This window comes from Ahaetulla prasina, chromosome 16 (genome assembly GCF_028640845.1).
Source record: "Ahaetulla prasina isolate Xishuangbanna chromosome 16, ASM2864084v1, whole genome shotgun sequence".
Taxonomy (NCBI): Eukaryota; Metazoa; Chordata; class Lepidosauria; order Squamata; family Colubridae; genus Ahaetulla; species Ahaetulla prasina.
The window spans coordinates 13,096,518-13,117,520 of record NC_080554.1 but is presented as its reverse complement, the minus strand read 5'-3'; the positions used below and the strand labels follow the sequence as shown (position 1 = coordinate 13,117,520).

Here is a 21,003-nt window from a genome sequence, read left to right as displayed (position 1 = left end):
AGCTAAGATTCTGTGCAGTTCAGAGAACTCCAAAATCCCACTTCTGGCTGCCCCCCCACCCCTCCCAAGAGTCCCCATGCGGTCCGTTTTGGATGCAGGTAAGTGCAAGGCACGTGTGGAGGCTCGGGGAGGGCAAAAAACGAGCCTACTGGAAGTTCAGGAAGGCCGGAAACAGGCCCATTTCTGGCCTCCAGAGGGCCTCTGGAACCTGGGGTGGCTGTTTTTGCCGTCCCAGAGGCTCAAGCAAAGCCTCTGGAACCCGGGGCGGGCAAAAATGCCCTCCCCCCACCATGCCGCAGGCAGTTGACTAGGCCACGCCCACCATGGCCACGCCTACCCAGCAACCGGGCAGAGAACCCCTTGCTAAAAATTTTGAAGCCCATCCCTGAAGGCAACCCCTTCCCCCCAAAGGACAGGGACTTTTGGGAATTCAGGAGCTGAAAGGGAGAATGAGTCTCCAAATCTTAAAACATCCATTTCCCTCTTGAATAAACACGGCAGGAAAAGATCCGGGTTTTTTATTAATCACATCTACCCTATGGGGATGTGGAGAGAGACCATACAATGGCCCATACAATTGCCAACAGTCGGACACAACTGAATGGATAACATCATCATCACCCAGCCGCCCAGCCGCCCTGTTTCGGGTGACCCGTTCCCTCCTTCACCAGGGGGAGCGGGATGACCCGTTGCAGGGACGTGCTGAGGAGTTTAACAGTTATCTATACGATAAAATCGTTCAGCTTCGGGACGGTTTGGACCAAAATTGCGGCGATTCAGATGGGGCGTCTGAGGGCGGTCTTGGTGATATTGTCTGGGATGAGTTTGACCCTGTGGCTCCCGAGGACATGGACAGGTTGTTGGTAGGTTGAATGCCACCACGTGTTTACTGGACCCGTGCCCCTCCTGGCTGGTGCTGGCCATTCAGGAGGTGACACGAGGCTGGCTCAGGCGTTCTGAGTGCCTCCTTGTTGGAGGGAGTCTTTCCGGCCGCCTTGAAAGAGGCGGTGGTGAGGCCCCTCCTCAAGAAGCCTTCCCTGGACCCGGCTGTTTTAGGTAATTATCGTCCGGTCTCCAACCTTCGCTTCGCGGCAAAGGTTGTAGAGAGTATGGTGGCATATCAGTTTCCCCTGCACCTGGATGAAACTGTCTAGACTCTATCTAGACCCGTTCCAGTCCGGTTTCCGGCCCGGCTACAGCACTGAGACGGCTTTGGTCGCGTTGGTGGATGATCTCTGGAGGGCCAGGGATAGGGGTTGTTCCTCTGCCCTGGTCCTATTAGACCTCTCAGCGGCTTTTGATACCATCGACCATGGTATCCTGCTGCGCCCGGTTGGAGGATTGGGAGTGGAGGCACCGTTTATCGGTGGTTCTCCTCCTATCTCTCCGACCGATGCGCGAGCGGTGTTGACAGGGGGCAGAGGTGGGCCCGGCGCCTCACTTGTGGGGTGCCGCGGTCGATCTCTCGCCCTTCTGTTCAACATCTATGTAAACCGCTGGGTGAGATCATCAGTGGCTTCGGTGTGAGGTACCAGCTGTCGCTGATGACACCCAGCTGTACTTTTCCACACGGGCCACCCCAATGAAGCTATCAAGTGCTGTCCGGTGTTTGGAAGCCGTCGGGTCTGGATGGGGAGAAACAGGCTCAAGCTCAATCCCTCAAGACAGAGTGGCTGTGGATGCGGCATCCCGGTACAGTCAGCTGAGTCCACGGCTGACTGTTGGGGCGAGTCATTGGCCCGATGGAGAGGTGCGCAACCTGGGCGTCCTCCTGGATGAGCGGCTGTCTTTTGAAGATCATTTGGCGGCCGTCTCCAGGAGGCTTTCCACCAGGTTCGCCTGGTGCGCCAGTTCGCCCTTTCTAGACCGGGATGCCTTATGCACGGTCACTCACGCCTCGTGACGTCTCGTCTGGATTACTGCAATGCTCTCTACATGGGGCTCCCTTGAGGGGCATCCGGAGGCTTCAGTTAGTCAGAATGCGGCTGCGGGTGATAGAGGAGCCCTCGTGGCTCGCGTGACACCTATCCTGCGCAGACTGCACTGGCTACCTGTGGCTTTCCGGGTGCGCTTCAAGGTTTTGGTGACAATCTTTAAAGCGCTCCATGGCATAGGGCCGGGTTATTTGGGACCGCCTACTGCTACCAATACCTCTCACCGACCCGTGCGCTCTCACAGAGGGACTCCTCAGGGTGCCGTCAGCTAGGCAGTGCGTCTGGCGACACCAGGAAGGGCCTTCTCTGTGGGGCTCCCACCCTCTGGAGCAGAACTCCTCCAGGACTTCGTCAACTTCCGGACCTCCGAACCTTCCGTCGCGAGCTTAAAACACACTTATTTATCTGCGCGGGACTGGATTAGATTTTAAATTTATGGTTTTAAATGGGTTTTATTATTTATATGGTTTTAACAATTCGGCTATGGAATAAGTTTTTTACTTGTTATTTTAGTTTGTATTTATGTGTATTTTTAAGTGCCTGTGAACCGCCCTGAGTCCCTAGGGAGATAGGGCGGTATATAAATGTGAACAATAAATAAATAAATAAATAAATAAATAAATAAAATCACCTCAAGGGACTCTGGGAAAATCAGTAAATGGAGGCTGATGGCTTGAGCTGTTCTCAGGACCCTGGGGAAGAGCGTTCAAGTCCCTCCTGAAAAAACAGGTGCTCTTCAGCTGCTAATCTAGTGAAGAGAAGGACCAGGGGAGACGTGATAGCAGTCTTCCAATATTAGAGAGGTTGCCACAGAAAGAAAGGAATCAGGCTGTTTTCCAAAGCCCCTGAAGGCCAGACAAGGAACAATGGATGGAAACTGAACAAGGAGAGATTCAACCTGGAAATAAGGAGAAATTTCCTGACAGTGACAGTAATGCACCCATAGAACAGAAGTTGTGGGAGCTTCATCACTGGAGGCTTTCAAGAAGTGACTGGACAGTCACTTGTCAGAAATAGAGTAATTACATATTATTCAATTATTTAAAAACTCAGTACATTAAAAAAATGACTTGGTGTTTTTAATGTTCTAATGCAATTAGTTCAATGGGTTTAATATGCTTTTAACTTTTGTTTGGGAGCCACTCAGAGTTGATTAAAAAATGGGCGGCTATATAAAAATTTTCATCAAATTATGTAATAAAAACGGCGACAGCTCAAAGCTCATGCCATGTGTTATTCATAAGCTACAGCCTATACTGGACAATCAATTAAATATGAGCCAACAGTGTCCAGAGGCAGCCAAACAAGCCAATGCAATCCTAAATTGCATTAACAGAGGGATATAATCAAGATCAAGTGAGGTACTAATACCACTCTATAAAGCCTTAGTAAGACCACACTTGGAATACTGCATCCAGTTTTGGTCACCACACTATAAAAAAAGATATTGAGACTCTGAAAAGCGTGCAGAGAAGAGCAACCAGGATGATTAGGGGACTGGCGGCTAAAACATATGAAGAACGGTTGCAGGAACTAGGCATGGCTAGTCTAGTGAAGCGAAGGACCAGAGGAGACAGGATAGCAATGTTCTGATATTTGAGAGGCTGACACAGAGAAGAGGGGGGTCAAGCTATTCTTCAAAGCACCTGAAGGCCAGACAAGGAATAATGGATGGAAACTGACCTAGGAGAGATTCAACCTGGAAATAAGGAGGAATTTTCTGACAGTGACAGCAATCAACTCATGGAGCAGAAGTTGCCTTCAGAAGTTGTGGGAGCTTCATCACTGGAGGCTTTCAAGAAGTCACTGGACAGCCATTTGTCATAAATAGCATAGAGTCTCCTGCTTGGACAGGGGGTTGGACTAGATGACCTACAATGTCCCTTCCAACTCTGTTAATCTGCTCTTATTGGATCCCGGGACACAGAAGAAGCCACCATGCCCAATACAAAGACAATCAAGTAACAGTCTAGCTTTTGTGATGTCAGACGAAGGGAAAAAAGGGAGTAACATAGATTTCCTGTCTCTACTTGTTGCCTTGACTGAAAGGCATTCCAGGAATTGTAAATCTACTAAAGTCGAGGCTTGGCGACACCATCTGGAGGGGCCCGACATCAGGTGGAGGTCCGAACGGACCATCGGAATCTCGAGCACCTCACCACAGCTCGGAAGTTGAACCAGCGGCAGATCCGGTGGTCGTTGTTTTTGCCCGGTTCAACTTCCGTGACCTACATTCCCAGCGGTCACAACCGGAGGCGGATGCCCTGTCCCGCAAGCCAGAGTACCTCTGCGCCAAGGACCCCTTCCTCCACGGACAGTGCTGCCGGCAGAAGCCTTGGCCGCAGCACGGGAGCCAGTGGACTTGCGGGCCCAGGTGCGAGGCGCAGCGCCAGGACGCCTGGTCGCAGCAAAGGAGAGCGGAGGTGGGCCCCACGTCTCCTTGGACCTTGGAGGAGGACTTACTCAAGTTTCGGGCGATTATATGTGCCCACAGGACCACTCCGAGCCCTCGTCATGACCCAGTGCCACGACAACCCTGCAGCAGGACATTTTGGGTTCTTCAAGACCCTCCACCTGGTGACACGGACCTTTGGTGGCCCGAGTGCGGCATGATATACATGCCTACGTGACATCCTGCATGCGTGCCGGCAAGCCAAGACCGCCACGGGGCCCCTCGGGCTCCTCCAGCCCTTGCCGACACCCGACAGACCCTGGGGGGCGATCTCTATGGATTTCCTGACAGACCTGCCGCCGTCCTCTGGGTTCACCACGGTGCTGGTGGTGGTGGACATGCTCACCAAGATGGCACACTTCATCCCATGCCGCGGACTGCCCACAGCCGCAAAACGCCCGCCTCTTTCTGCAGCACATCTTCCGCCTCCATGGTCTACCGGACAGGGTGGTTTCGGACCGCTGGAGTTCAGTTCACAGCCCGCTTCTGGAAGAGCCTGATGGCCGCGTTGGAGGTGCAGGTATGTCTGTCGTCATCGCACCATCCGGAGACCGACGGGGGTACAGAGAAGGTCATCGGTATACTGGAACAGTATCTCCGTTGCTTCATCAACCAGCAACAGGACAACTGGGCCGACTACCTGTCCCTGGCGGAGTTTGCTTTTAACAACTCTCAGCACACCTCTACTCAGATGACCCGTTCTTTGCCAATGTGGGTACCATCCGGCTCTTCCTCTGGCACCACCGGACTCTCCTGTTCCCGAACGCAGACCTTCCTGACGGAATTGCATGCGGTCCAACAGTTGGTACGCCAGCAGCTGAATCGGGCAAAGGAGGACTACAACGGTCCGCCGACCGCTCCCGACGGGCAGCGCCAGGACGCCTGGTCGCAGCAAAGGAGAGCGGAGGTGGGCCCCACGCCTCCTTGGACCTTGGAGGAGGACTTACTCAAGTTTGGGCGATTATATGTGCCCACAGGACCACTCCGAGCCCTCGTCATGACCCAGTGCCACGACAACCCTGCAGCAGGACATTTTGGGTTCTTCAAGACCCTCCACCTGGTGACACGGACCTTTGGTGGCCCAGTGCGGCATGATATACATGCCTACGTGACATCCTGCGTACCGTGCCGGCAAGCCAAGACCGCCACGGGGCCTCCCGGCTCCTCCAGCCCTTGCCGACACCCGACAGACCCTGGGGGGCGATCTCTATGGATTTCCTGACAGACCTGCCGCCGTCCTCTGGGTTCACCACGGTGCTGGTGGTGGTGGGCATGCTCACCAAGATGGCACACTTCATCCCATGCCGCGGACTGCCCGCAGCCGCAAAACGCCCGCCTCTTTCTGCAGCACATCTTCCGCCTCCATGGTCTACCGGACAGGGTGGTTTCGGACCGCTGGAGTTCAGTTCACAGCCCGCTTCTGGAAGAGCCTGATGGCCGCGTTGGAGGTGCAGGTATGTCTGTCGTCATCGCACCATCCGGAGACCGACGGGGGTACAGAGAAGGTCATCGGTATACTGGAACAGTATCTCCGTTGCTTCATCAACCAGCAACAGGACAACTGGGCCGACTACCTGTCCCTGGCGGAGTTTGCTTTTAACAACTCTCAGCACACCTCTACTCAGATGACCCGTTCTTTGCCAATGTGGGTACCATCCGCGCTCTTCCTCTGGCACCACCGGACTCTCCTGTTCCCAACGCAGACCTTCCTGACGGAATTGCATGCGGTCCAACAGTTGGTACGCCAGCAGCTGAATCGGGCAAAGGAGGACTACAACGGTCCGCCGACCGCTCCCGACGGGCAACGCCCCGCTGGCAGTTGGAGACCGGGTGGCTCTCCACCAAACACCTCCCGTCCGACCGCCCGGTAAAGAAGTTGGACCACCGATTCATCGGCCCGTTCCCTGTCGAGGCAGTCATCAACCCGGTAGCCTACCGACTGACCCTGCCACGATCCATGCGGATCCACCCGTTTTCACGGTCCCTTCTGGTTCCTGAGGCCACACGAGTCCCCTTCGGTGCCCAACAGCACCCGTCACTGTCGCCGAGGACGGATCTGAGGAATACGAAGTCCACAGCGACGAGACTCTCGCTGGCTAAAGGGTCGTTTCCAATATTTGATCGCGTGGAAGGGATACGGGACTGATTTCTCCTGGGTAGATGCCTCCGACGCTCATGCCCTGACCTGGTGCAGGCCTTCCATGAGCAGAACCCAGCCCGACCGCATCCCGATCGTCAGCCCGGGGAAGGGCCCTGCGGTGAGGATAGTGTTGTGACCCAGGTTCCTGGACCCAGACTCCTGGACTCGGATGATTCAGAAAATGAGGGAGAAGACCTGGCAAGCCCTGCTTCTCTTGAGCCCTCTCCTCCCTGGCACCCACTCAAAGGGAGGGGAGGGGCGGCAGCCTGATTCTCCCGGCCTTCTTCTGATTTGGCAACGCCCAAGAACAGTTTTGGAGGACGCAAGGTTACGAAGGCTTGATCGCGCGCAGCAGCGGAAGAGTTGGGACAAAGCCAAGTCATAATTGTCATGCAGTGACATCTGCAGAGACTATAAATAGGAGGCGGGACTTCCTGGTTTTTTGTCTCGGACAAAACAATGAATTTGGCGCAAGCTAATTCATGGAGGGAAGAATATATTCGTGAGTAATTCTGGCCTTATCTATAATTTCCTCGTTATCTCCAGAAACTTGGCAGGCCCGTGGGTAGACGTGGCCAGGACATGTATCTATGTAAATAAAAGGAAAAAAAAGGAAGGCCTCTGACGGACTCTTTGCTGGGAGTATTGGGGGAAGGGAAACAGAACAATCAGTTTCCCCTGCACCTGGATGAAACTGTCTATCTAGACCCATTCCAGTCCGGTTTCCGGCCCGGATACAGCACTGAGACGGCTTTGGTCGCGTTGGTGGATGATCTCTGGAGGGCCAGGGATAGGGGTTGTTCCTCTGCCCTGGTCCTATTAGACCTCTCAGCGGCTTTTGATACCATCGACCATGGTATCCTACTGCGCCGGTTGGAGGGATTGGGAGTGGGAGGCACCGTTTATCGGTGGTTCTCCTCCTATCTCTCGACTGTCGAGACGTTGACAGGGGCAGAGGTGGGCCCAGGCGCCTCACTTGTGGGTGCCGCAGGGGTGATTCTCTCGCCTTCTGTTCAACATCTATGAAGCCGCTGGGTGAGATCATCAGTGGCTTCGTGTGAGGTACCAGCTGTACACTCATGACACCCAGCTGTACTTTTCCACACCGGGCCACCCCAATGTACCTATCAAAGTGCTGTCCCGGTGTTTGGAAGCTGCTACGGTCTGGATGGGGAGAAACAGGCTCAAGCTCAATCCTCCAAGACAGAGTGGCTGTGGATGCGGCATCCCGGTACAGTCAGCTGAGTCCAGGGCTGACTGTTGGGGGTGAGTCATTGGCCCCGATGGAGAGGGTGCGCAACCTGGGCGCCCTCCTGGATGCACGGCTGTCTTTTGAAGATCATTTGGCGGCCGTCACCAGGAGAGCTTTCCACCAGGTTCGCCTGGTGCGCCAGTTGCGCCTTTCTAGACCGATGCCTTATGCACGGTCACTCACGCCTCGTGACGTCTCATCTGGATTACTGCAATGCTCTCTACATGGGGCTCCCTTGAGGGGCATCCGGAGGCTTCAGTTAGTCCAGAATGCGTGCTGGTGATAGAGGGAGCCTTCGTGGCTCCCTGAACACCTATCCTGCGCAGACTGCACTGGCTACCTGTGGCTTTCCGGTGCGCTTCAAGGTTTTGGTGACAATCTTTAAAGCGCTCCATGGCATAGGCCGGGCTATTTACGGGACTGCCTACTGCTACCAAACACCTCTCACCGACTGCGCTCTCACAGAGAGGGACTCCTCAGGGTGCCGTCAGCTAGGCAGTGCCGTCTGGCGACACCCAGGGAAGGGCCTTCTGTGGGGGCTCCCACCCTCTGGAACGAACTCCCTCCAGGACTTCGTCAACTTCTGGACCTCCGAACCTTCCGTCGCGAGCTTAAAACACACTTATTTATCTGCGCGGGACTGGATTAGATTTTAAATTTATGGTTTTAAATGGGTTTTATTATTTATATGGTTTTAACAATTCGGCTATGGAATAAGTTTTTTACTTGTTATTTTAGTTTGTATTTATGTGTATTTTTAAGTGCCTGTGAACCGCCCTGAGTCCCTAGGGAGATAGGGCGGTATATAAATGTGAACAATAAATAAATAAATAAATAAATAAAATCACCTCAAGGGACTCTGGGAAAATCAGTAAATGGAGGCTGATGGCTTGAGCTGTTCTCAGGACCCTGGGGAAGAGCGTTCAAGTCCCTCCTGAAAAAACAGGTGCTCTTCAGCTGCTAATCTAGTGAAGAGAAGGACCAGGGGAGACGTGATAGCAGTCTTCCAATATTAGAGAGGTTGCCACAGAAAGAAAGGAATCAGGCTGTTTTCCGAGGCACCTGAAGGCCAGACAAGGAACAATGGATGGAAACTGAACAAGAAGAGATTCAACCTGGAAATAAGGAGAAACCTTCTGACAGTGACAGTAATGCACCCATAGAACAGAAGTTGTGGGAGCTTCATCACTGGAGGCTTTCAAGAAGTGACTGGACAGTCACTTGTCAGAAATAGAGTAATTACATATTATTCAATTATTTAAAAACTCAGTACATTAAAAAAATGACTTGGTGTTTTTAATGTTCTAATGCAATTAGTTCAATGGGTTTAATATGCTTTTAACTTTTGTTTGGGAGCCACTCAGAGTTGATTAAAAAATGGGCGGCTATATAAAAATTTTCATCAAATTATGTAATAAAAACGGCGACAGCTCAAAGCTCATGCCATGTATTATTCATAAGCTACAGCCTATACTGGACAATCAATTAAATATGAGCCAACGGTGTCCAGAGGCAGCCAAACAAGCCAATGCAATCCTAAATTGCATTAACAGAGGGATACAATCAAGATCAAGTGAGGTACTAATACCACTCTATAAAGCCTTAGTAAGACCACACTTGGAATACTGCATCCAGTTTTGGTCACCACACTATAAAAAAAGATATTGAGACTCTGAAAAGCGTGCAGAGAAGAGCAACCAGGATGATTAGGGGACTGGCGGCTAAAACATATGAAGAACGGTTGCAGGAACTAGGCATGGCTAGTCTAGTGAAGCGAAGGACCAGAGGAGACAGGATAGCAATGTCCCGATATTTGAGGGCTGCCACAGAGAGGAGGGGGTCAAGCTATTCTTCAAAGCACCTGAAGGCCAGACAAGGAACAATGGATGGAAAGTAAACAAGGAGAGATTCAACCTGGAAATAAGGAGAAATTTTCTGACAGTGACAGCAATCAACTCATGGAGCAGAAGTTGCCTTCAGAAGTTGTGGGAGCTTCATCACTGGAGGCTTTCAAGAAGTCACTGGACAGCCATTTGTCATAAATAGCATAGAGTCTCCTGCTTGGACAGGGGGTTGGACTAGATGACCTACAATGTACCTTCCAACTCTATTAATCTGCTCTTATTGGATCCCGGGACACAGAAGAAGCCACCATGCCCAATACAAAGACAATCAAGTAACAGTCTAGCTTTTGTGATGTTAGACGAAGGGAAAAAAGGGAGTAACATAGATTTCCTGTCTCTACTTGTTGCCTTGACTGAAAGGCATTCCAGGAATTGTAAATCTAGTAAAGATTTATACACCCAACGATCAAGTAGGCAGGAAGGTGGGGCGGGGGAGGACGTGTAGACTGGCACAGAGAAGCCATAAAGGACTTTGTCCCAGTTACTGCCACACCTTCCAAGAGGTTGGGCAGCAAACACTGTCACCTTGCCCAGAGGACAAGAGCCTTACAGGTAGCTAAGCATTGGGAGGAGTCTGGTAGCCCTTTTTCCAACTAACAGATTTAACTAAAAAACTGCTTGTGGCAAACACTTTGTTGCTTTCCTTGGCCTTAAATAAGTGTAACGTTTGGTTCAGTCTCTGGACTTTCTTTCCATCTTGATCCATCTGCTTTTTCAGAGTCAGGTCTTTGGCCCAGAGTCAGCTGTGGCCTTGAGCTTGCCACCACCCAAAAAGGCACAAATACCCTGTTTCCCTGAAAATAAGACCCAACCAGAAAATAAGTCCTAGCATGATTCTTCAGGATGCTCGTAATATAAGCTCTACCCCCAAAATAAGCCCCAAGTTAAGATTGCCAGCCAGATGGATGCATTTAGTACCGTATTTCTCCAAAGATAAGAGCTAACCAGAAAATAAACCCTAATGCATCATTTGGAGCAAAAATTAATATAAGATCCAGTCTTATTTTCGGGAAAACACAGTATTTGGGGTTTTTATTAAAGTGAGTGATGAGCAGAATTCCCTAGCTTTTTTTTTCTTTCTTTCTCTCTCTCTGTCTCTCTCTTCCAGATTGGATATAAAATGAGGAAAGAGAATCTGCTTTTAAGGGTCTTTTCTGAAAGGGAATTTCAGGGAAATTATCATGGCTGGAAGATCTTGCACTTACAGTGTTTAGTGTAGGGAGATCTCACCAATTGCTTCATTCAGCAATCATTTAAAGTTACAACAGCACTGGGGGGGAAATCTTTAAGATCAATGCCTGCATTTATGACCTTTGCAGTGTCTCTCTGTCACATGATTACTGTTACATCCAGTATCTGTTGTCCTCTGACTGACTTGTTTTTCTTTTTCCCCACTGCAGAGCAGAGACATTGGAGAGGAAGGGATACAAGAGAGTAGCAAGCACATCATCAGAAGGAAGAGTGTTTGTAGTTTGCAGAGCACACTCAAGGCTGCAGGTGTACTCTCCTGTAATCTGTTCCTCACCAATGAATGTAAATACAAAATTACTGTTATTACCCTCTTGCTAATTATTCCAGGATTGATAAGAGCATTCCGAAGGGCAAGGGAGTGGGGTAAAATGGCAGCACTGTTACAAGCTTTCCCACTTAACAATCACTTCATTTAACTACAGAGCTGCCAAAACCAATTGTGGCCGCTAAATGAGGACTATCTGTAACATGGTGGCAAGGCAGATATCTCTTTCATTCACAGTGATCTACTTCAAGCTTCTCCAATATGCAGGAAAATCATCCTCAAGAGGTGGCTGTCCAGCATTTTCTTAAAGCCAACAGACATAGAGAACCTTCTACCTCCACAGGTCCTGGACAAGTCTCACTATTCAGAAGTTTTTCCTTAGAATTCCTTTCCTTGAGGAGCCCTGGAGCAAGCTGCTTAGCTCAATCTTTTCATCGGTCTTCACGCAAAAAGAAGCTATAGCCCAGTGGTAGTCAACCTGGTCCCTACCACCCACTAGTGGGCGTTCCAGCTTTTATGGTGGGCGGTAGGGATTTTGTCCGATACTGAAGCACTTTCCTTTTTAAAAAAATTTAATTGACTTTTTAAAAAATTTTCATAGCATTATTTAAAAACATTTTCATTAGGTTTTCATAAAATTCCTCGTGACAATTTAAATTTCTGAAAATATACTATTTGTATTGCCCACGCATAAGTTTAGTTCATGTTACGTAAGTGAAACTAAATTGCGCTATAGTGCAACTGCAAACAAAAGAGCCTCGTCCCAGAATAGCTTGTGCATCTCCCCGCACACCACCCAGCTGTAACAGACAAGCAGAGTTGGTAGCCGGCACCGCCCGCCCCCACAAATTTTATAAAGTAAAGTTATTTCCCTACTTTATAAATCACCATTACTGTCGAACTGGTGGGCAGTTAGAAAATTTTACTACTAACAGAGATACAAAAGTGGGCGGTAGGTATAAAAAGGTTGACTACCCCTGCTATAGCCCAACCTACCAAAAACATAAGCATAAAAGACAGGCTCAAAAGAAAAATTAAAATATGCAAGAAAATGGTAAGAGAACACCTGTCTGATCTTGATGAACCTAAGTCACTGGGACCCGATGGATTACATCCCAGAGTTCTAAAGGGTTCTTACCCGTTCCCCGGAAGGTCAGGATCCCCAGGGCCCGGGCCTTCGGCTGATGTTGTGTAATGCCCGGTCCGTGGTTAATAAGGCCCCCCTGATTTGTGATCATATTCGGGGGGAGTCCGCCGACTTTATGGGCATTACGGAGACCTGGCTGGGCGCAGAAGGGGATGTGCCCCTGGTTGAACTGTGCCCGCCGGGTTTTCGAGCATTCCATCAGCCGAGGGCCCAGGGTAGGGGTGGCGGGGTGGCGGTTGTGATGAGAGAGAGTCTGGAGCCGAGAGAGTCCACTGTGCCTCAGATAGCTGGTTGTGAATCCCTTCTTGTGAAGTGGGGCCATAAGAATCAGATGGGTCTGTTGATCGCGTACCTGGCTCCTTGCTACGTGACTACAGCCCTGCCTGAGCTGCTTGAGGTGCTTGCCGGGGTGGCGATTGAGATCCCCAGACTTTTGGTCATGGGTGACTTCAATCTGCCATCGGCCGGCTTGTCGTCGACGGTGGTTCAGGAGTTCCAGGCTTCCATGACGGCCTTGGACCTGATCCAAGTAACTGATGGCCCTACATACACGGGGGGGTCCACACTGGACTTGATTTTTATCTCTGGACAGTGGTTCAATGATCTGGTTTTAGGGGATTTAGTGACGACACCGGTGTCATGGACAGATCATTTTCTCCTCCGCCTAGACTTTCAGACCGCCGCTCACCACCGCAGGGAGACGGAGCCAATGCGTTGGTTCCGTCCCAGGCGCCTGATGGACCCCGAGAGGTTCCTGATGGAGCTTGGGCCGTTTCCTGAGGATCTTGCCCACGGCACGACTGAAGAACTAGTTGCGGCCTGGGAACAGGCCGCGGCTGGGGCTTTGGACCGTGTCGTGCCTTTGCGGCCTCTGATGTTGTGTCTTGTCCGCTCTCACCGCAGCCAGGGTCTGCTTATCTGCTCCCAAACACGGAGGAATGTATGCCTCCTGGCCCCAGTCCTGGCTCCATGCCCAGACAAGCTGCAGAGGAGGGGGCACCTCCCGGTCCCAGCCCTGGCTCCATGCCCAAGCAGGCTGCAGAGGAGAGAGCATCCCCCGGCCCCAGCCCTGGCTCCATGCCCAGGCAAGCCCTCCTCCACAGCATGTGAGCCTGAGGAAAGTTTACTTCCAACAGCTGATTGGTGTGACCCTCGCATCAGAAGATTGGATAGGCGGAGGCAACAGAAGGAAGGGAGGGGCAGGCCTTAATGAGTGCTGAGTCATGGAGCCACACCCCATGGCCTATATAAAGGATCTGCTTTCTGGCAGTCTCTGAGTCAGGCAAAGTCTGCCTGCTCTGAGGACTTTGCTAGGACTTTGGGCAGAGCTGCAGAGGCAAGCCTGATTCGGATTTCCCTGACCCGGCCGTCAGCGGAGGAGTGGGACACAACATCTGACCCGGCATAGATCTCAATTGGCTCCTTGGTTCTCTGAGGAGCTGAGAGAGATGAAACGCCGGAGAAGACGCCTAGAGAGTACCTGGAGGTCCAGCCGTTCCGAGGCTGATCGGACACTAGTTAGGTCTTTCTCGAAAGCCTACCTAGTGGCACTGAGGGTTGCGAAACGTTCCTATGTTTCCACCCTCATTGCGTCGGCAGATAACCGCCCGGCTGCCCTGTTTCGGGTGACCTGTTCCCTTCTACACCAAGGGGGATGGGATGACCCCTTGCAGGGACGTGCTGAGGAGTTTAGTGGTTATCTATACGATAAAATTGTTCAGCTTCGGGATAGTTTGGACCAAGATTGTGATGATCCGGATGAGATGACTGAGACACGTCTTGTTGATGTTGTTTGGGATGAGTTTGATTCTGTGGCTCTCGAGGATGTGGACAGGTTGCTGGGGAGGTTACATGCCACTACATGTTTACTGGACCCGTGTCCCTCCTGGCTGGTGCTGGCCACTCGGGAGGTGACACGAGGCTGGCTCTGGGGAATTATAAATGCTTCTTTGTTGGAGGGGATCTTTCCCGCCGCCTTGAAAGAGGCGGTGGTGAGACCCCTCCTTAAGAAGCCTTCCCGGGACCCAGCTATTTTGGGTAATTATCGTCCGGTCTCCAACCTTCACTTTGTGGCGAAGGTTGTAGAGAGTGTGGTGGCATAGCAGCTTCCCCAGTACCTGGATGAAGCTGTCTATCTGGACCCGTTCCAGTCCGGCTTCCGGTCCGGGTATAGCACGGAGACAGCTTTGGTCGTGTTGGTGGATGACCTCTGGAGGGCCAGGGATAGGGGTTGTTCCTCTGCCCTGGTCCTGTTAGATCTTTCAGCGGCTTTCAATACCATCGACCATGGTATCCTGCTGCGCCGGTTGGAGGGGTTGGGAGTGGGAGGCACCGTTTTCGGTGGTTCTCCTCCTATCTCTCTGACCGGTCGCAGACAGTGTTGACAGGAGGGCAGAGATCGACCGCGAGGCGCCTCACTTGTGGGGTGCCTCAGGGGTCAATTCTCTCGCCTCTCCTGTTTAACATCTACATGAAGCCGTTGTGCGAGATCATCAGTGGCTTCGGGGTGGGTGATCAGCTGTGCTGATGACACTCAGCTGTATTTTCACCCCGGCCACCCCAACGGTTGTCAGTGCTGTCCCGTTGCCTAGAGGCCGTACGGGTCTGGATGGGGAGAAACAGACTCAGACTCAATCCATCCAAGACGGAGTGGCTGTGGATGCCGGCACCCCGGTACAGCCAGCTGCAACTGGCCCCAACAGAGAGGGTACGCAACTTGGGTGTTCTCCTGGATGGACGGCTGTCGTTTGAAGATCATTTGGCGGCCGTCTCCAGGAGAGCCTTTTACCAGGTTCACCTGGTTCGCCAGTTGCGCCCCTTTCTGGACCGGGATGCCTTATGCACGGTCACTCATGCTCTCGTCACTTCTCGTCTGGATTATTGCAATGCTCTCTACATGGGGCTACCCCTGAAGTGCACTCGGAGAGTCCAGTTAGTCCAGAATGCGGCTGCGCGGGTGATTGAGGGAGCTCCCGGGTAACATCGCTCCTGCGCAGTCTGCACTGGCTACCTGTGGTCTTTCGGGTGCGCTTCGAGGTTTTGGTTACCACTTTCAAAGCGCTCCATGGCTTAGGGCCCGGGTACTTACGGGACCACCTGCTGTTATCTTAATGCCTCCCATCGACCCGTACGCTCTCACAGAGAGGGTCTTCTCAGGGTGCCGTCCGCCAAGCAATGTCGGCTGGCGGCCCCTAGGGGAAGGGCCTTCTCTGTTGGAGCACCTACTCTCTGGAACGAACTTCCCCCCGGTTTGCGCCAAATATCTGACCTTCGGACCTTTCGCCATGAATTAAAAACTTATTTATTTATCCAAGCGGGACTGGCCTGATTTTTAAATTTTTAAAATTTTTAAAATTTTAATTTTGTAATTTTATATGGGGTATTTTTAGGTTGGGTCAATTGACGGTTTTAATTCGGCCATTATTGAATATGTATTTTAAATTGATATTTTAACTGTATATTTTATTGTTTTTATTTTGTGGCTGTACACCGCCCTGAGTCTTTCGGGAGAAGGGCGGTATAAAAGTTTAAATAAATAAATAAATAAACAAAGGAGCTGGCAGATGTCATCTCAGAACCACTATACCACATCTTTCAAAAATCCTGGCGCACCGGAGGAACTACCAGAGGACTGGAAAAGAGCTAATGTGTTTCCCATCTTCAAAAAATGAAGGAAAAAAAGACCAGACCAAGGAAACTACAGACCAATCAGCCTAACATCAATACCTGGGAAGATACTGGAAAAAATAATTTAAAATACAGATCTGTGAACAGCTAGAAACAAATAAAGCTATAACTAGAATCCAGCAAGGGTTTGTTAAAAACAGATCATGTCAAACCAATCATTTCATTCTTTGACGATGTGATTAAATTAGTAGACCAGTGAAATGCTGTGGACATAGTATATGTAGACTTCACCAAGGCATTCAACAAAGTAGACCACAACCTATTTCTTGGTAAGCTATAAAAAAGTGGGATAGATAGCATCACCACCAGATGATAAGTCAGTAACTGGCTGGCAAACTGTACTCAATGAGTAGTCCTTAGTGGTACTACGTCTACATGGAAGGAAGGAAGCAGTGGGGTGCCACAAGTTTCCATCTTAGGCCCAGTACTCTTCAATATCTTCATAGACTTAGATGAGGGAATAGAAAAGGAACTCATCAAATTTGCAGATGTCACTAAACTGGCAAGAATAGCCAACACCCCAGAAGACAAGCTTAAGATCCAAACAGATCTTGACAGACTTGAACAATGGGGCTTCAACAACATGAAATTTAAAGCGGAGAAAATCAAGGTTTTACCTCTAGGCAGGAAAAACCAAAGGTACAAGTACAGATTAGGTGAAACTTGGCTCAAAAACAGTAATGTGAGAGGGACCTTGGAGTCCTGGTGGATGATCACTCAAATATGAGCCAGAGGTATGTGGCAGCAGCCAAAAAAGCTAATGCAATCCTAAATTGCATTAACAGAGGGATATAATCAAGATCAAATGAGGTACTAACACCACTCTATAAAGCCTTAGTAAGACCACACTTGGAATACTGCATCCAGTTTTGGTCACCACACTATAAAAAAAGATGTTGAGACTCTAGAAAGAGTGCAGAGAAGAGCAACCAGGATGATTAGGGGACTGGTGGCTAAAACATATGAAGAATGGTTGCAGGAACTGGGCATGGCTAGTCTAGTGAAGCGAAGGACCAGAGGAGACAGGATAGCAATGTTCCGATATTTGAGAGGCTGACACAGAGAGGAGGGGGTCAAGCTATTCTTCAAAGCACCTGAAGGCCAGACAAGGAATAATGGATGGAAACTGACCTAGGAGAGATTCAACCTGGAAATAAGGAGGAATTTCCTGACAATTAACTAATGGAACAAACGTTGCCTTTAGAAGTTGTGGAAAGCTTTCAAAAAGAGACTGGATCTCTCAGAAATGGTGAAAGGTCTCCTACATGGTCCCTTCCAACTCTGTTATTCTGTATTCTATTCTATTCTTCCTTCCATCTTCTTGCTAGACATTCCCAAGGCTCCGGTTTAATTAAAACCATGACTCATTTTTCCACAATTAAGTGCTCATCTTATGCAAACATCAAAAGCCCATCACAACACTTCAACCAGAAAAGGGCATCAGAGGTTTCAGAAGCAAAGGGATTTTACTCAGAAAATGCAACATCCATGGCAAAATGTGGCAGGTTGGATTCCTGATCTGTCCTCCTAACCAGAAGGAATCCAGTCCTGCTTTTCTTAAGCGGAGACACCGGGAACCCAGATCGGGTTTGGGAGAGACAAGCAGGGATGGAGCTCAGTGTGAGCTCCTGTAAATGTTTCTCACTTTGTTTGGGCATGAAAAACACACATTAACGTGTAATACATTCTCTTTGTTGCTTTCAAATCGTTTTTTTAAATTTGGGGCTATGGGGCACAGCTGGATCTCAAGGCAGTGCCCCTCAGCAGTGTCTTAGCTATGCTGCCCATATTACAATAATCCAAGAGTAGCTTTCCTAATCCCAATCTTGAACCTCTTTATTTAGTTTAGTTATTTAGTTAGGATTTATTGCCAAATTTGTGGGCCACAAAGAGCTCAAGTCAACATACATAGACAGTGCCTGGCACTTCAGAGAATTTTGTTGTGTGTGTGTGTGCGTGCGTGTGTGCACACGCACAAGAGGGGGCTTGAACCAGGGTCTCCCCAAAGCCAAATTAACCTCTTTCACCCCGCATCTCCGTGGCTCTCGCCAGGGGGGCATGATTCATTTTATAGACTTTTGAACGAGGTTCCACTACTTCTGCCTTCTCTAACTTGGCAGCTACAATTCACAGAACGCCCAGTAGCCATGTTGGCTGGGAACTATGGAGTTTATAGTCCAACACCTCATGGCTGCAGTAGAGGGTTGTCAACTGCTAACTAGAAAAGTCTTCTACAATGTTTCACAATTAGCTGCATGGGAAGCATTGTTTTCAAACAGTAAGAATAATTTGTTATGAATTATTGAAAGTGTTTCATTTAGATAGAACAACGTTGTTTCTCAACCTTGACAGCTTTAAATTGTTCAGCTCTGGGAATTAATTTTGAGGATTAAAGACTTTTTAAAGTGAGCAAGGTTGAGAAATACTGAGTTCAAGTTCTGCCTTGCAGTTTACTTGGGGTCTGCCTGTTCTGCCCCCCCACCCCAATTCCTTCCCCTTGGGGGCTCAACGCTGTCCTTTCAGTGTCCAGAGAAGCAAGCCAGGTTAACTTCCTCCTTCACATAACCCAGGTGTGTAAACTTTATTCTGCTTCTCCTCCCCTTTTCTGGATAATGGGATTGGTGGCCTCCTGGGGGTGGGTGGGCCTTGTATCTTAGGAAGAGCCACAAACAATACCTGCCACTGGCTACTCATCAGATACTATTAGTAGCCCAGAAGAGGTTGGGCAAGCAGGGAGGGCTGCACAGGGGCAATTGGTGGGGGGAGCACTTACAGGTAAACTTCTTATAGAGGTGCTAGGGCAGGAGACCCACCACCCAAGGCAGAGGTGGCCACCATGGGTGAGCCCAGATGTGCTCCAAGGACCAGAGGACCACAACCTCTACAGCTGGGAGTGGGGAGAGGCAGTGGGGCAGGGAGTTCAGAACTTAAGCAGAACTTTTAGGAAGGCGAAAGAGCACCTCCAGACCAGAGAAGGGGCTTCTTTCAGGCCGTTCCACTTCCAGGGGTCGACCCGGGTCTGCGTCTCTCTTACTTGGCTTCTTTGAGTAGCGAAGCAAGGGGGGGGGGCTGTAAGAGTCCCGGGACGGGAAACCACCAGGCGATCCCACCCAGCGGAGCCAACTGAACAAGCGGCCCTTCACAGCGTGGAGAAGCGTCGCCCTTCCGGAGAGAGCGAGCCCGAGCCAGGGCTTCGGGGTCCCGGCAACAGCCGGAGAGCGAGCCACGGAGGCGAGGCGGAGCGCGGCTCGGAGAGATCGGCAGGACGGGGACGGGGAGCGGCCGGCCTGTCCGGGCGAGGCTGCCCTTGGCCGCGGGGAGCCCGGCGGAGGGAGGGACTCACGTCATATTCCGGACGGTGCGGCCGCCGTTCCAGAGCAGGCAGGCGAGGCTGGTGAGGGCCGAGGCGACCACGCAGAGCACGCAGTAGCTGGCCACCTTGGCGCGGAACCGGAGCCGCGGACTCAGCGCCCCCAGCGCTCCCAGCAGCAGCAGCGCCAGCAGCAGAAGCAGCGCGGCGGCCCCCATCCCGGCCGAGCCGCCCCCGAGGAGGACGAAAGCTCCGGAGCGAGCACCTGCGCCACGGCCCCGGACCTCCGGAGCCCGGCAGCGATAGCGAAAGTCAGGAAGCGCCTGGCTCTGCCCCGCCGCGCTCGCGAGGTCTTAAGAAGCGGCCGCCTCCCGCACACGCCCTCCCGGCCCCTCCGCCCAGGGGCGGCTCCGCTGCTCCGCCCGCTTTCCTGGCTCCCCTTTGGGGCGGGAACTGGCAGCCCCATAATAGCGCTAGCGCTGGAAGACTTATATACCGCTTCACGGTGCTCGACAGCCCTGCTTTGCAAGCTGCAGCAGTTGCCATCGCTGCTGCTCGGTTTAATTCAAGACACCCGTTTATGAGACACATTCCTTGTGTGCCCAATCACACTTGGCCAATAAAAAATTCTGTTCTATTCTATTCTATGACCCGTACGTAGCAATAGCTTTATAGTTACCTTTAGGCTTATATACCGCTTCGGAGTGCTTCACCGTGGAAGGGTGGGAGAGAGGGAGGGAGGGAGGACAATAGCAATAGCCCTTAGACTTATATACTGCTTCACAGTGCCTTTACAGGTCTCTCTAAGCGGTTTACAGAGTCAGCATATTGATCCCAACAATCTGGGGTCCTCATTTTACCCACCTCGGAAGGATGGAAGGCTGAGTCAACCTTGAAGTCTGGCCAATAGAATGCAGAGTTAGCCTGCAATACTGCATTCTAACCACAGTGCCACCAGGGCTTATGTGGGAGGGAGGGAGAGAGATTTCAACTCTGTTATTCTTGGGGTCCTGCAGCTATAACTTCCTTACCCAGAGGCAGCTGAAGAACTGTGCTGATTTATGGAGCTACAAGTTTTTTTTATTATTTGCATTTATATCCGCCCTTCTCCGAAGACTCAGGGCGGCTTACATTGTGTTAAGCAATAGTATTCATCCATTTGTATATTATATACAAAGTCAACTTATTGCCCCCAACAATCTGGGTCCTCATTTTACCTACCTTATAAAGGATGGAAGGCTGAGTCAACCTTGGGCCTGGTGGGACTTGAACTTGCAGTAATTGCAAGCAGCTGCTGTTAATAACAGACTGTCTTAGCAGTCTGAGCCACCACAAGTCCCTCCCACTCCCCCTGCCCCAAGGTAGCCAAAGGAGAGGGGGTGTCTGCAAGTTTTTTCTGTGCTAAAAACTAAATGAACCTTTTTCAAGGCCCAGAGAATGTGGGATCCTTTCCACCTGGATTGGTCTTTGTTTCTCCTTTTCAGCCTGTTGCTTGGGGAGATGGGGTCATTTATGTATTAAATTTCTTCGTCACGCATCTGGCATGGAAACAACTCTGGGTGCCTTACAACACTAACACATTAAAATCCTAACATGTATCTAAAACAATAAAAATGAAAACTGCAGTAAAAATGCAAGCATAAATTATTTATAGGAATAAA

General features: G+C 50.6%; 1 protein-coding gene across 1 annotated transcript in view; it reads right to left on the bottom strand.

The window, feature by feature from the left end:
* The window catches only part of AGPAT2 (1-acylglycerol-3-phosphate O-acyltransferase 2), a 65,715-nt gene extending 46,015 nt beyond the window's left edge, over positions 1-19,700 (bottom strand). The window contains exon 1 of the mRNA XM_058159751.1: positions 19,376-19,700. Within this exon, the coding sequence (XP_058015734.1) occupies positions 19,376-19,560 (185 nt within the window). The 5' untranslated portion in view covers positions 19,561-19,700. The remainder of the gene's footprint in view (positions 1-19,375) is intronic.
* Between the last annotated feature and the right edge of the window lie 1,303 nt (positions 19,701-21,003).